This window comes from Perissodus microlepis, chromosome 18, assembly GCF_051167445.1.
Source record: "Perissodus microlepis isolate ML-2025 ecotype Zambia chromosome 18, ASM5116744v1, whole genome shotgun sequence".
Classification (NCBI taxonomy): Eukaryota; Metazoa; Chordata; class Actinopteri; order Cichliformes; family Cichlidae; genus Perissodus; species Perissodus microlepis.
Window position 1 is genome coordinate 26,956,069 of NC_140478.1, and position 22,069 is coordinate 26,978,137.

The 22,069-nt window shown below is 40.7% G+C and overlaps 1 protein-coding gene across 1 annotated transcript; it reads left to right on the forward strand.

Moving 5' to 3' along the window:
• Positions 1–10,347: 10,347 nt before the first annotated feature.
• Positions 10,348–13,985, forward strand: LOC146368051 (acyl-coenzyme A thioesterase 5-like). The gene is made up of 3 exons (XM_084912926.1): positions 10,348–10,804; positions 11,904–12,100; positions 12,652–13,985. The coding sequence occupies exons 1-3, from the start codon at positions 10,354–10,356 to the stop codon at positions 13,258–13,260; spliced, it is 1,257 nt and encodes a 418-aa protein (XP_084769052.1). The 5' UTR covers positions 10,348–10,353; the 3' UTR covers positions 13,261–13,985.
• Positions 13,986–22,069: the final 8,084 nt, after the last annotated feature.

Sequence of the window (22,069 nt, forward strand, 5' to 3'; positions counted from 1 at the left end):
ATCTAAAAGAGAAAAAATACAGTGCCACTAAATATACTTTATTTAGAAAATAAAATTCAGCAATTGTTGCAAGAAGACCTAGAATTTTGATTACCTTAAGTCTAAATCTGTCAGAGGCACATACAAGAGTTCCCTAGAAACATGTTCGATTTGCAGAAACAGATAAAAACAACCAGCTTTCCTGAACTTCAGTGTAACGGTTAAATCATGAAGGCCAAAATAGGTAAATATTCAGAATTGAAGACATTTGTCCTCATTCTTACTATCACACTTCCTTATCATTTTCTTGCTTTCCTTGCTTCCATCATCATCATCTCAAACAACTTCTTGCTCACTATCTGCATCACAAACAGACCATATATAAGAATGAAGTATATTGGACTGATCTTAAGCTGCTTACAGCCTCATACCACTTGGAGGTGTGGGGTTTCTAGGCTAAAACAACTTAGGGACAGTCTCAGTCAGTGACAGAGCTGTAATTTGACAGTGTGACATGGAATGATAGGATGTCCCTGGCACAGCAACTTTTGTCATGTTGACCTGGCTGCACTCACCCTCTGGTGTGAAGAATATCACTTACTGGTATCGGTCAACCTCACGTACTAGCGCAGGCTCTTTTCAAAAATAATGAAAAAAACAAAACCCCGTTTCTCCTTCACTCTACTTTTTTTTTTTTTTTTTTAAAAAGTGTATCTTTGCCCTTAAAACTTCCTTCTGAGCTGCACGCTCTCCCTCTGCAACCATCACTTGTGCAGTTGACTAACAAGCGTTTATTCATCTCCACTGCTAGAATGAATCTTTACATTTTGGAGATTTTGTTCCTACACTGTGAAGGTCAACATAAAAATGGGGCATGAACCCTAGGTAGGCTTGTTTGGCCCACTAATCTACCAACTGGGCAAAAATAGGATCTGGAGTTGACAATGCTCTACAGTATTTCTGCTCTCTAATTGCATGGTTAACTGTATCTACGTAGTTAATTTGCTATACTCTCTCAGAGGCTGGTGTGGTGTGTGGAATTTCATTCATACAGCCACAATTACTCCTAAATCACCTGTTTTGCTTCTCACATTTCCTAACCTTCAGCATTTTCATAAAATCAGCCTTGAAACCCAGTTATATTCATGAAGTGTAGCATCTGAAGCATTTTTACAAATAGTAGTACTGTGAACTCTAAATAGATTGATTCTGTTCATCTGAACGTAGCCTTTTCGGTGGAAGAAACATTTCGTCACTCATCCAAGTGACTTCTTCAGTCTCAGCTGACTGCAGGTTTCCCCAAACTAATAAAGAGTACATTTGGATAATGACTGAAAGCAAAAGTACTGTGAACTATAAATGATGGGCATAGCCATCTAACATTATATAGGTGAAAATCTGCAGCTCTTGATGCGTGTTTCAGAATTTAAGGAGCTTTCAAAATCAACACCTACTGTAAGCTCTTAACCTGGGAGGAAAGAGATATTTGAGAATTGTCAATGCACAGAGAGAATTTATCATTATCCAGAACAGTTTGGTTCCTTCCAAAAGACCTTCTGTTTTGTCAGTGTTTAAGAAAATTAGCAGACAACCACAATTTAAACATTCCCCCTTAAGTTTTTTGAAGTTACTTATTTTGTGTATTTTTACAGATTTGTAATGTTAAATATATGCCACTTAGATTTGTCATAACAATGAAATTACTTGGTAATATGGTAAAAAAGAAAAACCCCTACGGTAATAAAAATATTCAGACTTAAAAGTGCAGATAAAAATTGCTAGTAGTTGGGTTTTATTATGTAATTTTATTTGAAAAGACTTGTACCATTTAGTCTGTTTGGTAGTAACCGTCATTGGTTAGTTTCCAAACCAACTCAGTAAATAAACATTTTATAGGAAGACCGATCAATGTAAGCTGAATAAATCTGGCCAAAGTTCTTCCTGTTGTTGTTATTATATAAAATATATATATATAATGTGTTAAGCCAACACATTGCCAGTCTTTCTCATTGCATTGTTCCTTTTGTTCTTCCAATTTTGTTCTTCCAATCATAAGGCTCTAATGACAGTTGTTTTCTGATGACATATGAGAAATACGTGAGTCACAGCTTCTTTATTTGTCCTTCCAGTCACATTGCTGGCTTGATTTCATCCATGATCTATTAACTGATCTTACTCTTGACCATTTCTATTTCACTGCTGTGCACGTTGAAGTTGGTGCAATTTTAGTTTTCATTAGTTCACTTTCACTGTGTGTAAACTTCACCTTTCACTCTTGCCGCTATCCTTTGCCCACAAATCACACCTATTAGTGAGTTAATCAATAACAGGTGCTGTTGTTGAGTGATGCTGATTTTGTTTTGTAACCATGGTTAGAACTTGTTATTAACTTGGTTATTATTATGTCCTCGAAATACAAAAGTTTGGAAACAGACATGGAAAAATATAAATAGACGATCCAAAATGCTTTACAGGCTTACAGGCATTCAATTTCAAAACGTGGCAAGTAGTAATATCAATACACTATTCCCTCTGCCACCTAACCCACCCCACCCCTTATCCTCTCAACCCCATTTGATAAACAGCACTTCAACTGTAAGAGTGATCCGGTGAAGCTAAAAATCCCTCTCAATAAATAAGAGCGCTACTGAGGGCAGTTATGTGTCTTGGACTTCAACTGTGATCAAGTTTGTTTCATGACTTAACCCCCGAGGAAGCTTTCCGGCTGTTTTTCTATCTTTTTTTTTTACAACTTTAACTTAACTTTTAATTTTTCTGCAATTTGAAGCTGCATTTCCAGTAGTCTTTTTATATATTATTTGAATAACAGTGGTAACACTTTACTATAACACTGTAGAGATTCAAAATTGTTTAGCTCCAGTTTTTGACACAGCTCTTTCCTTTGTTGATTTTTGACTTTTTCAGTTTTGGCATTTCTGTGGATCATCTTCTGCACTTGTCTCCTTTTCCAGGACTGCACAGCCCTCTATTGCTTATTTACAGTCAGCTTCTGTTAATACTTCTGTTTTTGTAAGTTTTATTAACATTACTTTTAAATCATTTTGACTGTGCATTGATGTCCTTGGATTGGTTCTTCTCTGCTGTTCCTTTTGCCATTCCACTTGCATGTGTTTAGGTTTAATGAGGACAATTAAAATGTTTTAAGTGTGAACCAGAAAATGTAAAAGAGAACACTGAAATGAATGTTCAGACACTAGTATAGCTGAATAGAGGAATTAAACTGACTAAAATAGGTAATTCCTCAGCTGACTGTATATTTGTACTGAATATAGAAAATTATATTAATTGAAATTATATTAAAATAGAAAATCTATTTTATTAACTGTACGAAGATTGTTTTAGAATCATGGGAGGGTTTCTGATGTAAAGTTCTCATACTGATATGGGTTAAGCGACAGTTGCTCAAAATTAACCAAAAGGTAGCACATTAAGACTTCCCCTGTCATTCAAGCAAATCCTGTGTGAAGATTATGAGTAAAACATATGTTATTTTATGACCATAGTAAATGTAGTTGAATTATGTTAACAGCTGTAGTATATATATATTACCCTTTAGTTTGGATGGTGTGCTGTGCATGTAGTCTAGTTCTCATTATAATTTTGAGTTAACAGAACATATTCACTTATTAGTTCATGAGATAAATGTGCATCACTCTGTATCCTTGATCTGCTGTGAATGTCTCACACTGGGTTCTTGACATGTTTTATTGCTGAATCATGAAGAGAAAGGAGACTCTGCGTCTAGGGCAGAAGAGATAAACCACATTCCGTACCCCCACCTTCCTTAGAGTCGAAAGACAGGGAGCCAAGGTCAGGGGCCAGTCTCGCTAAGAATTAGGAAAACATGTGAAGATGTAGCTTTTTATGACTAGGTGGGGGTCGTCAGAAGCTATAAGAGGCTGTGAAATTCGTCACCATTTTGAGACATGTGCCTGACCCTCTGGCAGCATCTCTCCCGTCCGGACGTATTAATGCTCTTTGTGTTGAATTGTATGGAAATAAATGATTGTTGATTGAGCATATATACACCGAGTATTGTCCTTCCTTCAGCCCAAAGATTAAAAGAATTGGGAGATTTCAACAACTTGGTGCCTGGTGACCCGGATCTTTGGTGTGCTGAGGAGGTGCAGATTTGGCCTGTGGTGAGATCGTGGGGCGAGGCGAACAGAAGACCGGTCTAACAGCAAAAAGGTAAGCACAGCCTGTTGTATTATACCAAATGTGCATATTGGGCTTTCCAAATTAATCTGTTCGCTGAGTTACACGTATTTTCACATTAAATTTGTCGGTGTCTGGTTTTCGGCGCAAGATACTAACAACATAAGTTGAGGCTGAACTCCAGGGTGTTAGATAAACTGCTTCTACCGAGAAACTAATAATACACTACGTTGAGCTAGTTGCAGTTAAACTGCTTCTACCGAGAAACTAATGACATACTACGTTGAGCTAGTTGCAGCCCACTTTACCTTCCACATTTAACTTTGTCTAAGACTGGCTTCTGTAGCAATAATACATTAGAATCTCTTGGAGACGCGGCCATAAGTCCAGTACACTGAATAGAGGTTTTGAAGTTGGTTTATGGTGTCGGTTAAGTCCTCGTTGACGCGGCTATAAAATTGAATATAGAAGTAAGGAAAGCAGATGCTGGCTTACGGTGCGGTTAAACACTGGCAACGCCAAAAGCGCAACACGTCCGTAGGTTTGGTTTATGATACGGCCGTGTTCCGGTGGTGCGGCCGTAAGTGCAGTAGTGAGTGGTGCTGATTTCAGTACATTGAATAGAGGTTTGACGGTGGTTTATAGTGTCAGTTGAGCCTCGAGGGCTGCGGTCATAAAATATAAGTAAAATTTTACTTGCCATGAAATAAAGGTAAAGCAGAACCTGGTTTATGGTGTCGGTTTTGAGCTTCGGGGACACATGCATCACTTTTTACGATGCGATTTTGCCCCGTGGTGGCGGTCATAAGCGCAGAGAAAGGGGTATCTGGTCGATGGTGCAGTTGTGCTTTAAGGGGTTCTAACAGTTGAGCTCAGAGGTTTCTGTGTAAAGTTCCGCTGATGAGAAGTGGTGTGTGTGTGTAAGGCGCTCTGGGTGTTGTGTGTGAGGCGCGCTCTGGGTGTTGTGTGTGTGAGGCGCGCTCTGGGTGTTGTGTGTGTGAGGCGCGCTCTGGGTGTTGTGTGTGTGAGGCGCGCTCTGGGTGTTGTGTGTAAGGTGCGCTCTGGGTGTGTGGTCTGTGTGTGAAGCGTGAAACACAGTGACGGTTGATGTGTTTGAATAGGAGGACATTAGTGCGAAGAAAATGCTTTAAGATCTAAAGGTTGACGCCTAGTGTACCTGTGGAAACTAATTTTGTTCAAGGTGTGGCGACCCTCCTGTTCGTGGACGCGCGGGCAGGCCCAGCGGCGTCTGGATGCCGAGGTGGTGACTTGGGAACTGAGGACTCCCGCATAGCTACAGAATAACACTGGAACAGCCGTGTAATCACGGGTTCACATTTATTCTGGAATAGAACAAGAGAATGCTTTTACATCTAAAGGTTGAGTTCTATCATAGTTGAAATATAAAAAGGTTGAATTCCTCGTTTCAGTGGTTGAAATTGTTGTGTGCCTGTCCCCTGACGAGTGTGAAAATTAAATAAAGAGGGAATTTGGAGCCACATAGAGATAGACGGGCATAATTGGGTGTATTACTCTGTGGTGTAATAAAAAAAAAAAAAGGGAGAGTGTAGAAGGTGTGGTGGTGTGAATATGTCGGGTCTTAAATCTGACATAGAAAAAGGAGAAATGCAGGGTGAGTGGAAAACTTTTGAGAAGCAGAGAGAGGAGTTGGTGCGGGCGCTGAAGGTCATGCGACCTGGTAGCGCGCCCGAGAAAAAATCAGAGGTTGCAGCTGTGGCAACAAAAGTCAAGGAGTTGTGTGATAATGAAGGAGTGAGAGGAGAATCAAGAGGCTCGTTGGCAAAAGTGCTTCTGGGAATAGCACAGAAGCTCCAGGAGAAAGAGCAGGAGATTAGTAAACAGTTAGAGGAGGCCTCAATTTGGGTGAGGCGGAGGCTCAGAAAACAGTTGCAGGAAGTGCAGGAGGAGAGAGCCCGCGTGACAAGGTGGGCTGTGACATGTCAGGGGGTGGAGCATTGGATGAGGGAGCGAAGGGAGGAGCCGGAGAAGCTGATGCTGCCGGTTTCCCCGGTGAAGTCATCGCTCACTAGCTTTCCCCCTCCCTATCAGGCCCCCGCCCCCCTCTATCCTGTGCTGAGGGTAGAGCAGGGCTGTCTCTCTGGTGGGGATGGCCAAGTGTTAGAAGTTACAGGAGGCTATGTAGATTGTGAAATGTCTAAAGAGCACAAATGGCCAACGCCAACACCAAAGAGTGGAATAGTAAAGAAAAATTCTACTTTTGTCGGTGAGGAGGAAGCCTGCGGCGGAGCACAGGCACCGCCCATGAAACAGTCACCCCAACAACAGGAAGAGAGTGAAGAAGATAGGGCTGTGCGGCTGGTTGAAACGGTTATATCAACTTTAGAGCAACAATATCAAATTTCTGATGATGAATTAGGGAGTGGAGTAGTTGTTGCACCACAGGTTGGGAAAGGTGAGGTGTGCGCCCCTTATGGGGACGCATACGAGGGATGGTTATCTGGCACCCTTGATGACAATGCGCAAGTGGGTGGTTGTGGCAAGCAGAGACTTGAAGCAGGGCCGGAGCTAGGAGGGGCCTTTCAAAATAGAGTAGCTAGAGAAAAGGCAGGAAGAGGCAGAATAGTCAAGCCCAAACCCGGAAACGTACCACACCCCATGGTGCGCCGAAGTCAAGAGGAGAGGGACAGTCTCTCTCTGCCTGGGGAGTTCCCCCTAGTGGTGACCGCTGGGGGCCACATGAAATACAAGCCATATGGAGTGGGAGATGTTAATGCATTGACTGAATTATTACCTCCTATTACAGATGGAGGTGCGGGGTGGTTGAGAGAGTTTGATAGAGCAACGACAGGTGTTCAATTGGCTCTGGGAGATTTCAGAGCTGTGGTTGCCAGATGTGTCAAAGGCACAGCTCTGGATGACATAGAGAAGATAGCAGGCACAGCATTGATGGTTGATAGCACCCCATTTTGTCGTGTTGTGAATGAAATATCAACTGCATTACGTGAAAAGTATCCCACTCCAAATGCTGCAAAGATTTTGAAGCTGTTGTGGAAGCCTGATCAAACTCCAAGGGAGTACATAGAGCAGGCTAAGGCTACGTGGGCCCTTAGCACTGGCCAGCATCCTGGTAGAGAAGGGATGCAACAATTGTGGTTTAGAGAAGCTGTGTTAAAAGGTGTGCCCGAGCAGGTCAGAGTGGCCATGTTAGATAACCCCGACATGGAGGGGGCGGAGTCTCACGTGTGGGAGAAACATCTGGTGCATCGCCTGCAGAAAGCTCATGATGAGGTTATGGCTAAAAGTGAGGATACAGATAACATGAAAGAGCAATTGTTGAAATTACAGCTGGGTGAAATAAGGGGTAAGGCAAATGATAGAAAAAAGGAGGACAAAATAGCAAAAGTAATGGTAGCTCAAGGTTACCAGCAAATGAGGGCAGACGTGGGTCCTAATGTATTGCCAGTCGACACACAGGGACCCGCCCAGGGAACAAATTGGGGAGGCCATGGGGTCGGTAGAGGAAATTGGGGTTCACGTGGTGGTCAACGGGGAGGAGGCGGCGGCATGGGCAGACAAAGGGGTGCGCTGAGAGGAGGTCCATATGTGCCGGGGACTGCATGCTTCAACTGTGGTCAGACTGGACATTGGGCTCGAGAGTGCCCTGACCCGCCTCAACAGTACAATATGTTACGTCCGGACATAAGGAGGCGCGGGCGTTGGTCGGCCCCAAACTCACCGATGGCTCCTCCAGGGCAGTATCCAGTGGAATACTGGCAGCAGGAACAATACTGACACACCCCACAGAGAGGCCTGGGCATAGGGGGAGGGGCAGACCCCCTGGTGCCACTGAGGGTTCAAGGACGTAACCTGCCCTTTTTAGTGGACACAGGAGCAACATATTCCACCATTCGTACTGCTCCTGAAGACATTCCACTGTCAGACACCAGAATCAGTGTGATCGGCTTCTCTGGGGTACCTATGACCCTGCCAGTAACCGCCCCTTTAAAGACTGAATTAGGACGTCAGTCCTTAGCACATTCATACATGGTTTCATCACAAGTTCCAGTTAATTTATTGGGCAGGGACCTGCTCATTAAGCTTGGAGCTACTATCATGTGTGGAGCTGATGGATTAACAGTGACTTTGAAAGATGGCACACGGCTGTCCTGTTTGCAATCAGGAATGAGGGGACAGTGGCTGTTATCGGAGGATTGTGAACGCACCGCACGAATTTACTGGGCGCGACTGACCACATCAGATGGAATTCTGGCACAGTACCAACTCTGGCGTCCCTGGATAATGTCCATGTCTGTTTATTCACCCCCGCGTGACCCCTACCACGTGACCTTGTTTTACGATCGCGAGCATGCTGAATGGTTTGAGGATCTGTTTAATGAATGTTTAGATGAGAAAGCTTGGGAGCTTAACTCTCAGGACATTTATGTTGGTTCAGCTGGAGTGGCAGCGTTTGTTGCGCTCTCTGGAGATCAAATGAGTTGGTATAGGATGGGAGATGAAGCGGTTCCCCACGTGTCGTTGGCAATACATGAGGGTCAACAAGCAAAAGATTTAGGCCCAATTTTGAAAGCAGCCATAAGGGCCACAGATTGGCAGCAAACGCAACTCACTGATGTCTCATACTCACCCTGTTGTAAAACGTATCGAATTTCTGTGACGGCTACTGATCAGAGTGTTTTAGAACATAAGCATCTGAAGCGAACACATGGCAGGGAGAAATCAGATCACGAGGAAGCCGTTAAAGGCCTAACAGAACTCCCTGACACTTTGTGGTCTAAAGGTCCCACTGATGTGGGTTTAACATTTTGCTCCCCCATCACGTTTGAGTTAAAAGATGACACTCCAATTTGGCGTTCACAATACAGACACAGTCCGGAGGCAGAAAGTGGGATTGCAGAAACAATTTCAGGGCTTCTGCGAGTGGGTGTGCTGGAGTCGTCTTCCTCCGCATGGAATACTCCAATCCTCCCAGTTGAAAAATCAGGCACGGGCAAGTATCGCATGGCACATGCAATAAACGCTGTCCTTAAGACACCAACAGTACCTGTACCAAATCCCTACACAGCTTTGACTAATTTATCTCCAGATCAGCGGTGGTTCACATGCATAGATTTGGCAAATGCTTTCTTTTGTCTCCCTCTGCATCCATCTTTGAGAGATATTTTTTCATTTACTTACAGGGGTCGGCAGCTGCGTTACACTCGGTTGCCTCAGGGCTTTGCCCTTTCACCTGGGATTTTTAATCAGGTACTTAAAAATGCTCTTTCTCCCTGTGTATTACCAGAAGGATGCACACTGATCCAGTATGTGGACGATTTGCTGATTGCTGCTAAAACAGCTGATGCTTGCTTTCAAGCCACGATGACTGTGCTTCGTCAGCTGGCGAAAACAGGCTTCAAAGTAATATGGGTTAAGCGACAGTTGCTCAAAATTAACCAAAAGGTAGCACATTAAGACTTCCCCTGTCATTCAAGCAAATCCTGTTAAACACATTTACTACCCCATGCAATATATTACATATGTAAATTTACAGTGTCTTGACAGTATTTTTACACATTTTTTTATTTAGTTTGTCCCACTGTATGAATATGTTATATAGGTGTGGAGTGAGACCACTTTATCCTGCAAGATTACCCAATACACACTGAATTTATCTCAAGGATTTTGTAGTTTTGTTGTAGCTATTTTCATACTGAATTCTATAACTGAATACTGAATGAAGATCACTTCATGTTCTATTTCAGTCAACCAAAGAGTTGAGTTCAGTTTGTTCCACTGCTCCCATTTATCTGAAAGTTGACAAGTCTGTGAAAACACCACTCCTCTAATGCTGTTTTTCTTTTTCTGGAACAAGCAGCAGAAGAAAGAAGTGGAGGAAGGAAATCTCTCAGACAGACCCCCAGCACAGAGATAGAGATCCCTGTCACAGTCCTTCCAGAGAGCCAAAGATCTCCAGGTAGCTTATATAGTGGTGAAAGTAATGTTTCTGTCATGAATGAAGCCGGTTCTTCAGCATTACGTCATGATAAAAGTTTTGTATTGGTTATCATACAAAATCAGCACACTGATTACTAGAGATGGGAACTGAGAACTGTTTTTTGTAGCAAACCGGTTCCCAGTAGTCCAGTTCATTGTGATTGTTAGTCTACCTGCCTATCAATACTTATTGGCTCCAGTTTCACTCTTTCAGAAAAGATGTCCTCTCAAGTAAGATTGAGGCTGCTGCCAAGAGCCAGGTGTCTGTTCGACGAACCCATTAAGGTGAAGGTGGAAGGGTTGAGGTCCAGACAGGCGGTCAGTATGAGAGCCAGATTAACTGATGAGAAGGGAGTGGTGTTCAGCTCCTCGGCCACCTACAGGGCTGATGGCAGTGGGGAGGTCGACCTGAACAGAGATCCCTCACTTGGTGGGACCTACGTTGGAGTAGAACCTATGGGTCTCCTGTGGTCCATGAGGCCAGACACCATGCACAAAAAGTTTCAAAAGGCAACATCTCTGACGCCTCAGTTGGTGAATTTTTCTGTGCACGAGGAGGAAGGCAGGATACTGGCAGAAGAGACAAATGAGAGGGTTCTGATTGGGGATGGTGTCAGTCGGGTTCCTGTCAAAGAGGGGAGGATTAGTGGAGTCCTGTTCACTCCTCCAGGTACTGCAGTTGTTCCAAGCTTTCTGTCTTTATTTTAATTTACCTAAAGCCTAATGAATGTTTCTGAACAAATGTAAAACAAATATAATTGTCATGACCCAAAACCCAGCATTTTGGGTTTTGTGATGGATTCATGATTGTTTCCTTTGCTGTAAGAGATTATTTTAACTTTGTACACTGTAGTCCTGAGTTTATTTCTTTTTAGTGTTCTGAGTTTATCTTTATTTCTGGTTCATGACTTCTTGTTTGTTATTGTTAGGTTCCTTTTGTGTCCTTGTCTCATCCCCGTGTCTTCTGTGAGAGTCAGTCTTATCCTCTGTGTTTATGTACCTATCTGTTTCATCGGTCTCTGTTTATCCCTACTGTCTTTGTTTAGTTAATGTTTCTTGGCCTTTGACTGTATATGTTTTCCTCATCTCTGTCATGTCTTTCCCTCTGTCCCTCGCTTGCTTTGTCTTTGAGCTCTGTCATGTCTGCCCGCATCAAGTTGTGTGTCTTAGCCTGCATCTAAGTGTTCCTGTTTTATGTTGATAGTCCCTGTCTCATCTGCTTGGTGTTTAGTTTTGCTTCCCCTGTCTCGTCATTTAGATTATGCCCAGCCGTGTTTCTCAGGTGTTCCCTCTCGTTATCCTGTGTATTTAAGTCCTCAGTTTTATTTGGTCACATTGTTCACATTTTGTGTCTGGAGTTCTGCCCTTCACTCTTTATCCTGCCTACCACATAGCCAGACCTTGACAACAAGGGCCAAAGCTTTTTTATTGTTGTTGTTGCTATTGTACTTTTTTAATGAAGTAAATGTGATATTTCTGTAGTTAACACCCTAATAGTCACCCTCTGTGTAGTAGATATTTATAGGACTGGTGTACTAACATTTATTAGGCTTTTGTTTAGTTTAAAGTTCAAAGAGTGTCAAGTTTTTATGTTATGGGTGTGACTGCTGATCACAATATTGACTCTCTTTCTATTGTTCAATTTTTATGTCACTTTAACATAAAGTGGCAGTTGAAGCAGAAATTCGAGCTTGAGGACAACTAGAAATTAAAGATGAAATTAGAAATATGACTTTTTACTGGCAGGAAATTTTGTGTCATTGTTCCAGGAGGTGGTCTGTTTCCTGCTGTCTTGGATATATTGACCTTTAGATCTGAGACAAGAGCCAGTCTACTGGCCAACAAAGGCTTTGTGGTCCTCGCTATAAGTCTAGTCGAAGGCAAATTTGAAAGTTTTGAACAATATCCAAGGCTTCATCTGGACTACTTTGAGGAAGCAATAGATTTCTTAAAAAAGCAACCTAAGGTGAGTCAATCTAATGACCTTCAGCTAATAGGGATACTAATGTGCTTAAAAAGGAAAGAAATAAAATGAATACATCAGATTTTGAGAAAATTTCTCATTTTCTTTTGTTTAAAAAGTTGGATAAGTGGATTAGTTTCTCCAAATTAAAAGCTGCAGCCAGTTGGGCAGCTCAGCACAGAACCCAAAATGGTGAACTGGTTGTGAATCAATGCTATAATCTTGTTGGTTGAAATCAAAATATAAACAATTTAGGGTTTTTTTGGTTTGGTTATTACAATAGATCAGCTTTATTGGTATCTAAAAGGATTAAGTAGAGGTAGATAGCAAAAATAATTATGAACTTTATTGCTTTATTTAATTAGGTTGGTGTGAATTTGGATGATGAATTGTTACACTCTCAGAATCCATATTAAATGTATAATCTTATTAATCTTGGAGAAACAAATGAAGTCAGCCCTGAGCAACAAGTGTTTTTTGTTTGACTGTAAATTGTTTGTTTTTGTTTGTGTTTTCCAAATTGTATCACCTTTAATTTTTGTATTATTTCACAGGTGGATAGTAAAGGTGTTGGCATAATAGCAAGATCAAAGGGAGCAGACCTTGCACTCTCACTTGCTACTTTTGCACCAGGTATCAAGGCTGCAGTATGCATTAATGGCTGCAGTGCCAATGCGAGTATTCCTCTCTATTACAAGAAACAGCAGATTCTCTCACCATTACCGTACGACTACAGTAAGTTGATTACAACTGAGTCAGGTACCAATATTATAAAGTACATTTTTGAAGACCCCCTGGCAGAGAAGAACAAGGGCAGCTTGATCCCTATTGAACAAGCAAAGACTCATTTGCTTCTTGCAGCTGGAGAGGATGACCACAACTTTGACAGCAAGAGATACATGGACCAGATGGTGGAGAGACTGAAGCGTCATGGAAAGGAGAACTTTGAGAGTGTCTCTTACCCTGGGGCTGGACACTTGCTGGAGCCACCTTATGAACCCTTCTGCCCTTCTTGTGCACATGGAGTTTTTCCCTTTATAGGCTCGTGGGGAGGTGAAGCCAAGGCACATGCAGCAGCTGAGGTCCACCTATGGAAGAAGATCCAGAAGTTCTTCAGAACTCACTTGATTTGTGATGCTGCACAGGCTAAAGCCAAGTTATAACTTCAGGATGATTAAAAAGCTTGAGTTGAGGAAAATAATAAGTCATTCCTGCAAATACAGAAAAATCACAACTCTTTAATGTCTTAAAATTAACATATTTGTAACATCTATTTGAAAATCGACATCTTTTTTGCTTGGTAAAACAGATCAGGACAAAAGTCAGTATCTTTTCACACTGTCAATTCTGCCCTGAAAAACTTCTTTTATGTCTCTACTTGTACTCTGACTCAATTTCCTCTTGGGGTTTTTTTGGTGAAGGGGAAAATTCGTTGGATTGTCCTTTGGACTTTTACACATTTAAACTGGGCTTTACAGCCATCTATCTCCTTTTTAGGAAAATGTTTGGTGCCCTTTCATACCATCTTGCCTGTAGGACTGTTTGGCCATTTCTCTTTGTTATCTTTTGGATCACTTAAATGTTAAAGGGGGAAAAATAGACAAATATGTAACAAAAATATTAACAGGAAGAAGGTGTTCCTCATAGTTTGCTGTCTGGTAAATGGACTGGTGTTAGGTAGATATGTTGCACAAGCATTTGTTTGACAGTCGGAGGAAATCGGTGAAGCTGCGGAGAATCTGTAAAGGGAGAACATTCAAGCCGCACAAAAAGTAGGCCTGTACGTGATAGTGAATATTTTGCTCCTCCAATTTGCACGTGTTCCATTTTACTGGCCTTGGACTGTGTGGTTTATCCCTTTTCCAAGTGGGACACTGGACAGTTCTGTCCCTGCAGTTTTTTAATGATGATTGTAGTAATAAATGATGCTTTGGAATTCTACTGGTTGTCATCTTTTGCATAAAGCTGAGACAGTTGGTCAGACCTAGAATCTGTGTGTGTTACACATAACTATATGCTTTGTCATAAAGGAAAGTGTTGGGTCTGTTTTTCCACAAGCCCCGCTAATTCTAGAGACTTATTCATCATGAAGAAAACAAGACAGTCGATCGATCGATTACTTGCGCAAGGGAGGCCTCGTCTGTGTCCACCACGAAAATGACCCCAAATCTGGCCTCCTCCCGCTGCGTTTTATTGAGAGACAGTTCACACAAAACACATCACAGCAAAGCAACGCCCACATGGTTCTAAGACAAGGCATTGTATGTATGTGTAAGAATGTGTGTGTGTTACCTCCTGCTGACCAAAGGGTCATAAAAGCAGGAGCAACATCACAAGAAACAGATCTTCCAGATAGGATGTATCTGCAATAAAACACTACAGCCCCCCACCCAGAACCTCGAGAATCTGGGGGGAAGGACAGTGGAATTCCTTTCATCAGAGTTGGCAAGCATAAAAATGACAACATTTAACAATTCACTCTAACAGAAAGTTTAAGGTTAATTTTGAAAGTAGGGTGTTTGTCTCTCAAATCCAAACTGGAAGCTGGTTCTGTCCTGAAACCGACTGTATGCAGGCAGGAGAGGACCCAGAAGCAGACTCACGGAAATGGGACGTAACTCAAAAAAAGGCTTTATTTACAGCTAGGGGAAATAACCAATACAAAACTAAACTGATAAAAACTAATAAAAAACTAGAGACGCTGACCTAAATACACAGAGGGATAACAAGGAAGTGAGAACACACGAGGAACACATCTGACACGAATAACCATAATGAGACAGGGGAGACTGGACTGAACAGAATAAACATGAAAACGCAGGTTCACAATAAAACAGGGAACATGCTGTGGAAGTGGAGGAGAAGCAGACGAGCGATGGAAGGGAACATGAGGGAGAGAACAGACACGCTGGGGAAACATGGAAAACATAACAGAATAAAACACGAACGGAACCACGGCACAAGAACTCACACCGCAATATAAACACAGACACATAGGGAGACACAGAAGGCAGAGACCAACACGTTCTCACTCCCAAAGCGTAACATTTTACGCTAGGTGACAAATCGTCAACATATTACGTTTTCGGCTACCCACCACGTTCCTAAATAACGACCTCGGAAAAATGAGGAAATATGAGAACCGTCTGGACTGAATCTACACATGTTCGCTCTTTTTCTTCAAATCGCTTACAAACACGCTATTTAACATCATTAAAGTCCTGGTTAAGGTCAGGAATAAGGTTATGGTTAGGGATGTGGGATAAGGTTAGGTTTAGGGCTGGAATACAGGGCTGGAATGTCTATTACCGCGGGATCGTCATTGCACTGGATTTCAGCCATAACCCGCCGCGTACCATAAGAACGCCGAAGGTCTCCTTTCGCGTTCCTCAGGAACGCCGCGGGACGTGACAAAACGTCGGCATGTTACGCCTCGGGAGTGAGAACAGGCTGCAGAGACACAAGGGGGAATCCAATAAACTAAACGGAACAACCTCGGAACCATAGAATAAATAATAATCTAACAAAATACAAAAACACTAGAAAACTAAGAACGCTGGGTCAAAATGACCCACGCCCAACAGGTTCCACAGAAGAGCAGCCTGAAAGTTGTCACAAATACTACAAAAAGGATCTTATTTCTCTCTGGAGCAGGCTGTCATATCCTGCAGATTTGAAAGACTGCAATTATTTCAAAATAATATTTGAAATGTTCAAACACATAAATGCACAGTTTTTGTTACAAACACCTAGTACACCTGTCTGTTCACAGTAGTAACCAAATTAGGAGTCAATCAAATGCAGAGGCGACAAGTATAGACATTCTGCACTTAAGTGGAAATACAGATACTCACAAGAAAGCAAAAAGTAGCCGAGGATGTGTCAGTTCAATTTAGCTCAGTTTTATTTATGTATGAGCAAGCACTATGGTGACAGTGGGAAGGAAAAACTCCCATTTAACAGAAAGAAAACTCTGGCAGAACCTGGCTCAGGAAGGGGCAGCCATCTGGCATGACCGTTTGACCGACGGCTCGAGGAGAGGAAGACAGGAAAATGGACAAACTGTAGATGAGAGCAAGAAACAAATGTCCCCAGCAGCCTAAACCTATTTTAGCATAGCTAAGCGAGGATTCAAGGTCACCCGATCTCTTCCTAGCCATATGTTTGTGTGGCCCGGTCATGGGGAATGAGACAGGACACAGGAAATACTCTTTAGTGGGCTTTTTTATTCTCTGACTGTACTGAGAGGAGCACAGTTTTAATTCTATAGTTTTGAGTGAAAATGGTAAAATGTATCCATTCCACTGGCTCAGCCTAAAACTGTCTTTCAGGGACTGAGACCACAGTAACTATCATATGTACACATTAAATTCAAACAGTATAGACAACAGTAGTGACCTGTCAAGAAACAAAAAAAAGGAAAAGAAAACAAACACATTGTTTACATTCCACAATTTCGCGGTTCAACTGGCAATGAAGTACACTGTAAACTCTCTTTTAAACATATACATTTCTAAGGGAGAACATCATGAACTCACTTTGGATTCTCTACACAGCCACTGTGCTAGGAAAAGTACACAGGCAGGAATCACACAGCAAGTTATCTCCCCTCTGAATCAAACAGAAACATACAGAGCAAAGTGAATAACTTGAGTTGAGGAAAATAAGATTTAATCTGTTAGGACACTGTCATTACTCATGCCAACCCGCTCTTCAGTCCCTCTCACACCACGTGACCATTAAACATACACCTGTCGCACGTTCAGAACTCTCATGTGTAGCTAACCACAGAAACAGCCTCTCACTCTCCAGTGCTCCCTGTCACTACCCGATCCGTACCGGAAACCCGATCGGTACCCCGCATGCGCAAATCTTACGTCACTTCCTCTCTTTGCCAACATTGTGACATTCAATATTTTTATTTTTATTTTTTTATTAGTAATATTAACATACAAACAAAATGCACCATATATTACAAATTCAGAGACTAAACATTCCTTACATATTAGCAACTTTCATACATAGTGAAAAGAAAATATAAAGACGGGGTCACATAATTTAACAGATTATTAACTCACTAAATCAAAATCTTCCAAAAAGGAAACAAAAAAAGCAGCCTTTTTCTTTTTAACTAAGGTCAAAGATTTAACCAACATGTTTAAGTCGTTTTTCCAGTAAGCTAGTGTTGGTTTAGTCTTAAAAAAACGACATTTATGTATAAATTGCTTGCACAAGATTAATAACACATTAACACCATAATTAGCTTTTTTTTCTTTCAAAAACACTCCAAACATTATCATATTTAAGGTAAATGGGGTAATTTGAATCCCACTGGAATAAAGCCAGGTATGAAAATCCAACCAAAATATTTGTATAAAATTGCACAAAAAGAATAGATGGTCCAAATCCTCCTCTTCTGTTTCACAAAATACACAATTACCCGTTTCTATTTTGAATCTATCACTAAGGAGTCTATTTGTCGGGTAAATTTTATTCAAGATTTTAAATTGGACTTCTTTCCCTTTAGGAGGGATAGGGAAGGTGATATAATCAGTTCTTATTTTTTCAATTTCTTCCCTTTGGAAATCTTTTAATATGTAATTACGTCTAAGTAAATTTGGAGAATAAAGACTCCTTAATGAAGATCTAAGAAACTTATTATTGCATTTAACATCACAAAATCGAATACCATCTATATATAATTGCCTTAACTTGGGGGAGATGTCAGAATATATTATAACATTTACAACTATGTTTTTAAGTGACAATGGAATGGATTTTATAACCCGATTAAATTTACTTTTAGAACATTGGATATTAAACTTTTGGCAAAAATCTTGATGTCCTAGAACATGTCCTTCCTCATCTACAAAATGGGCAATTGCCCAAACACCTTTTGATAACCAATCTTGAATAAAAATAGATTTTCTGTTCATCAGTATATATCTATTGTTCCAAATTGGGCTATTATGTGGAGTGAAATTATGTTTAAATAACATTTTCCAATAAAGAAGGACCTGTTTATGGAATTCAGAGAGTTTAACAGGTAGCTTAGTAATTTCAAAGTCACACTTTAGGAGAAAGTCGATACCCCCCAGTGTGTTAAAGACCTTACTTGGTATAAAAAACCAAATGGAGTGTGGATTGTTTAGGAAGGATTTTAACCATTTAAGTTTCAAAACACCATTCATTATATCAAAATCAATTGCGTTTCCACCGCCTTCAATGTATGGTTTAACCAAATCATCTTTAGATATATAATGGCACTTATTCCTCCAAATAAAATTAAAATTCAAGCTATTAATTGTTTTAATAACTTTATTTGATATTGATAAAGAGTAAGCTGGATATATAAATCTAGATAAACTATCCATTTTGGTTAATAATATTCTTCCAAAAATTGTGATGTCTCTTTGTAACCTCGACATTCAATATATTTGAATGATACTGACGGTGACAGTAATACAATTTGGAATACTTGCTGAGAATGCAGATTTTGACCTGTTGATTAGGACGTTTTTGTTAATGGGAAAATTTTTTATTCACAAATGCAGATACTTTAAAGCTAAACCATATATAAACAGATGGCTGAATGACTTTAAACTCTGGGCTAAATCGCTGAAACTTGTGAATAACAAGAAAGCCCATAAACTTGTTGTTTTATTTAAAGAGTTTAACCTATGTTAAAAAAAAAAACTCCCTATTTTATAATCATGACTGCCCTTTTTTGCTCATGTTATTTTTTGCCTTTGGTTCAAATCCTTCAATGACTGTTCTTTCTTTTTGTACTAACTCTTTTAGCTTTGTGCTTATTGTTGTTGTTTTTGTTCGTTTTGTTTGTTTTTGTTTTTTTGTTTTTTTTGCTATAATGCTCAACCGAGGATGTAACATAATCGGATTAATGATGGTGCCTTGTATGTTATACTGTTGTTTGTAAATAAAGCTTAATAAAAAAAAAATATATATATATATTTGAATGATACGGTTAGCGCCCAGTTAGCTCCTAGCATTTCTCAGCAGCTCTGCCCCCTTTTCGACTGCCCGGGACATTTAAACAATGGATAATCCGTATACAAACAAATTCATGCTTTTCTCCTCAACAGAATGCGTCCCCCGATTGAACAACAGCGCCGTAAAATAAGAAGAATGGCGCCTAATTACAGACTTAATAATATTGACTTAGCAATGTGTCACGTGAAGATTCATCAGCCAGATTAAGTGTTTACTGACAATTGACAGTGATAGCGGACATCATCATCACTATTCCAACAATCCTCTCCTCACAGACAAGCATAAACACACTCGACTATCGCTAAATCAAATTTAACACGCATTTGTAATTTTGCTAATTCAGTTTATAATAGGGTTCATTCGCTCGGTCAGCAGGTGGCGGTTTCCTCGTACACTGGGGAGTAAACTGCCATTAAACGAACAGAAGAAGAAGAAAACATCTGCACATGCGCGGTACGGATCGGGTAGACCCGATTTGTACGGTCCGACTTTACACATGCGCAGTAAGGATCGGAGAGTCCTGATCCGTAACTATCTTATTTTTCGTTTTTGTCTACATTGTACAGAAATGCTTCATTATTGCAAACATTTTAAGATATACTTATTATTCTTAACATCTTAACAGATACTCTGATCCATAACTATCGTAAAACACTACGACTGGAAGTAGACGCCTTTCGCGCATGCGGGGTACCGATCGGGTTTCCGGTACGGATCGGGTAGTGACACTCCCGCTCACAGCGCTCGGTGTGTGACGCAAACTTGAGCGCGTGCCTGCTCTGGCTTACGGCGGCTCTTAAAGGGACAGTATACCCCCAAATCGCGAGGTCTAGTCATCACCGATTATTACTCCCTGGAGGACAAGGTAATACCATCCAGAGCAAACATTTGGCTTGACAGCATACTTGTAAGAATTTAAGGACTAACCTCAGTTTTGAATATACAAGCGGGAAATTGGAACTAATTGGTATGTGTTACGGGGCTTCATAGATAGATAAAACTGGGTATGATGTGCATAGTAGTGAAAATGTATGCTCTACCTTCTAATAATACTGTCCAAGGGAAGCGTATGTTATGTAAACAGAATAGATTCTAGCATGGAACCCTGTTTACTTGGTAATTAACCTCAGTATGTGAAGAAGACTCCCCATTTACATGAACATATTGGAATAAGTTCAATTTGATTCAAACCACTGCAACACAGTATGTTTAATATCTGCAGAATGCTCTACTTGCTGCAGTAAAATATTATGGTCAACAGCAGTGTTGGTCAAGTTACTTGAAAAAAGTAATCAGTAACTAATTACCGATTACTTCCCCAAAAAAGTAATCCCGTTACTTTACTGATTACTTATTTTTTAAAAGTAATTAATTACTTAGTTACTTTTTAAAAACACGATTTACAACCTGAATAGGTGATAAAGCGATAGATCTTTCAGCCCAATTCTACTTTTTCTGCATAATCCATCATACAAAATGTAATCAAATGGAAAAGTCTCTTTTTAAAACTTGTTTTATTAGTTTTAACCTTTTAACTTTATGCATCAAGCGAAAATTTAATTATATGCAACATTCTCTGACTGGAAGAAATTTGTTTAACATTTAAACTTATTTTCTGCACATTCCAGCACATAAAATATTTTTTTTTGTGTGTGTTTACACTCACTCTTTCAAATAGATGCAAGTAAAACACAGCAGAAAATAAATAACATCAAAGACTAGCGGTCCTGTTGCTCTATTTTCACCTGTAAAGCAGGAGTGGCGTAGGCGGTGGTTTACCCTGGTGCAGGTGTGCCGCAGCGGTCAGTTGAAGAATCCGCGAGTTTCTCTGTGAGTTTCCCATTACGTGGTAGCGCACTCCCGGTGCTTGCTTGGAAGTTTAGGGGTTTTTTTTCGCTGTAAAAAGAAGTTTTCTTCCCATGCACAACGGACACTAATGTTTTTGTCACTTTTTATGGAATCAAACGTAAAGTAAGGTCAGTACTTCCACGCTTTAAACGCTGCACGCTCATACTCTCTCCCGCACTCGATATATGATCCATTGTTGATCTGCACACAGCTGTTGTCACCAACGTTGCACTCGCTTATGTCACTGTCATGAGACATTCTCGCAAAAAAATCACGGCTTTAGTAACGCAGTAACGCAGCGTTCCTACGGGAAAGTAACGGTAATCTAATTACCGTTTTTGCAATAGTAATCCCTTACTTTACTCGTTACCTGAAAAAAGTAATCAGATTACAGTAACGCATTACTTTGCGTTACTGCCCATCTCTGGTCAACAGTATTGAAAACTGCACTGAGGTCTAGTAGGATAGGCACAGACGTGTCCACTGTCAAAGGGCATAAGAAGATCATTTATAACTTTCACTAGATCTTTTTCTATACTGTGATGAGCTCAGAGTGAGAGTCAGTTGCTCAACATATGTAGTAACCATTTTAAACATCAGGAAAACCACAGAGACAATAGCTAAGCATAATACAAAAAGAAACCCCATTCTCCCCATGTGGTCACAACAGATGGTAAAGTCAATTTTGTTAGCCCCTGCACTTAAACCAGCTCCACTTCCATCCTCCTCTTTTGCTCAAACCAGGAAGGACTAAAGCAGCAGCCAGGTAACTCAAAAAGAACAGAAAGTAATTATTACAAGATGTCATGTTCGGAGGCAATAAGACGCAGGGTTTCTCAAGCACGAACCGCTTTTTATTGAATTGTAGCAGCAGTGTACGTCGCTACATCAATTTCTGGAAAACACATATACACCAGTATTCCAGCGACCTCTAGTGGCTGCCCCCATGGTAGCCTTACTAGGACAACATAAACAGATTTCACAACATCTCCCCCTTTTACAAAAGTACTTTAAACATAAAACAGTGTTGTCAGAACGCTGGACATCACGGGGGTAGACTACCCTCAGTCCTGATAAGGGATTATTCTGCCCTTAGAACATAGAAAGGAGATA